The sequence below is a fragment of the Vigna radiata genome, chromosome 8, assembly GCF_000741045.1.
Source record: "Vigna radiata var. radiata cultivar VC1973A chromosome 8, Vradiata_ver6, whole genome shotgun sequence".
Classification (NCBI taxonomy): Eukaryota; Viridiplantae; Streptophyta; class Magnoliopsida; order Fabales; family Fabaceae; genus Vigna; species Vigna radiata.
Genome location: NC_028358.1, coordinates 45,150,203 through 45,151,985, shown reverse-complemented (window position 1 = coordinate 45,151,985; position 1,783 = coordinate 45,150,203). Strand labels below are relative to the sequence as shown.

Here is a 1,783-nt window from a genome sequence, read left to right as displayed (position 1 = left end):
AGTACTGCATCCTTCATTGTTTAACCTGACAATGTCAGAGGAAATTCTTCAGTGAACAATAATAATTTTATAGAATAAAATTGAACAGAATCCATTATGTTATGCTGAATTCCCAATTACATTACATCCATTGAGCTTAAACTTAAGAAGCAATAGCTCCTTTGGTGTGACATCACCATTAGCCATACCATGATCTTCATTACCACCTTTTCTGCATGAATCTTCATCCACCGCTTGTTCATGACATCCCTCAACCACAGTTTGAGCATAAAAAAACTTGTTCATCCCATCAATCTCCTCTAAAGTACTGTGCTGTGCCATGGTTAAAATATCCACCATGAAACGCTTCTTACATTTCCCTTTCCGCCTTCTGCGTTTACATTTCACTGTTTTTAATGGCGGACTGTTATTATGTAAATTAGTAGAACCTGAGAGAGAACATGTCTCTTCTGGCTGAGAAAATTTTGCAGCCTCTTCCTGTGATGAAGGTTGGTGGTTGCTGACTTTGTAGTTACACTCTTGTGGCACTTCAGCAATGCAAGAATCAGTTTCTTTGCTGTTGTTATCATTTGGAGGATGCATTTTGGAGAAACCATTGAGTGGTTCATCATGTGAAGCTTTGCCTGGTTCAAGTGGTGGCAACAGCTCTTTCTCCATGACACCACTTTTAAGACACAACTGCAAGTGCTTCTCTTCGTAAGGCCAGTTTTGAGAGATATTTCTGTCACGACAGGCAAGAACATACTGCCTGCAACACAACTTGTAATGTATCAGTGATTGAGAAAATAATCTTTTGTTGTTTATTTCCCCTATATCATTTGTCAACAATTAAACTTAAAGAAACCTCCAACATCTAGACACACTTTTGATAAAATTCACAAAGAGAAATGCAAAAGGAAAAACATAAAACAAGAAAAGGAGTTTAATTATGCACACAGAATAATCATAATCTTAACTTGTGTACTTGTATTAGAAAGATGATAAATAATCTACAATCAACATATGATTCACACTTTACAAGCTCAACATCATGCAATCGAAGAGATCAACCTAAAATTAGAACATGCAATAATTCATGACATAGTATTGAAGGGAAAAAGTATAATCACATTCATAAATTGAAATGCACAGGTAATTAACTTGTTCAATTACATACCTTATCGCGAAGGGCTTTACACCAGCTTCAGATTTCGGAACCAGTGGTAGGTTTTGGTTTTGGTTTTGGTGCTGAGACATCATTCACTTGGGAGACTGCAACTTTGCATGTGGATCTCAAACTAAACTCTCTTAATTAATATCTAACCACAAACCCTGCAATCCCAGCTTTAGCCAATTACCACAGGAATTCTATAGATATGATGACGAAGAAAAAACTCCATAAAATGACCAGGTGCAATACCCTATGACACATCCAAAGTAAAATTAGATAATGACAGGCACAAAATCTGCATGTGGGTACGCAAAAGATGGTCAATTTATGGGCAGAATAAGAAGAAAAGAGATCAAAAGATGAAACGCAGAGAGAGTTGTAGAAGGAAACGAACGGCAGAGTGAGGTAAACCTTGAAGCTTGAAATGAAAAGAAATGGTCACAGAAATGGCGAGAGATAAAAGGGTAGGGTTTGGGTTTCAAGAAAACGAGCATGGCGAGACGAGAAACACGATTTGAGTGATTGAAAAGTTAAAGAGAGAGAGATATAAAGTAAGCGAAGCATGAGGAACTGACTCAGAAGAAACGAGGTTGAAGAAACGAGGTTGTCTTGCTATTGTTGTTGTGCTGTTTG

The 1,783-nt window shown here is 37.3% G+C and overlaps 1 protein-coding gene across 4 annotated transcripts; it reads right to left on the bottom strand.

Moving 5' to 3' along the window:
- On the bottom strand, window positions 1-1,765 carry LOC111242318. 4 transcript variants are annotated; one of them, XM_022784977.1, is made up of 3 exons: window positions 1,400-1,765; window positions 1,157-1,311; window positions 1-748 (listed from the first exon to the last, which is right to left on the bottom strand). In XM_022784977.1, exons 2-3 carry the CDS (start codon window positions 1,237-1,239, stop codon window positions 100-102), a joined length of 732 nt encoding a protein of 243 aa, XP_022640698.1. In that variant the 5' UTR covers window positions 1,240-1,311; window positions 1,400-1,765; the 3' UTR covers window positions 1-99. The 4 variants fall into 4 exon arrangements, with proteins under 4 accessions (XP_022640698.1, XP_022640699.1, XP_022640700.1 ...); XM_022784978.1 differs by having other exon boundaries at window positions 1,157-1,400; window positions 1,562-1,765; XM_022784979.1 differs by having other exon boundaries at window positions 1,562-1,765.
- Between the last annotated feature and the right edge of the window lie 18 nt (window positions 1,766-1,783).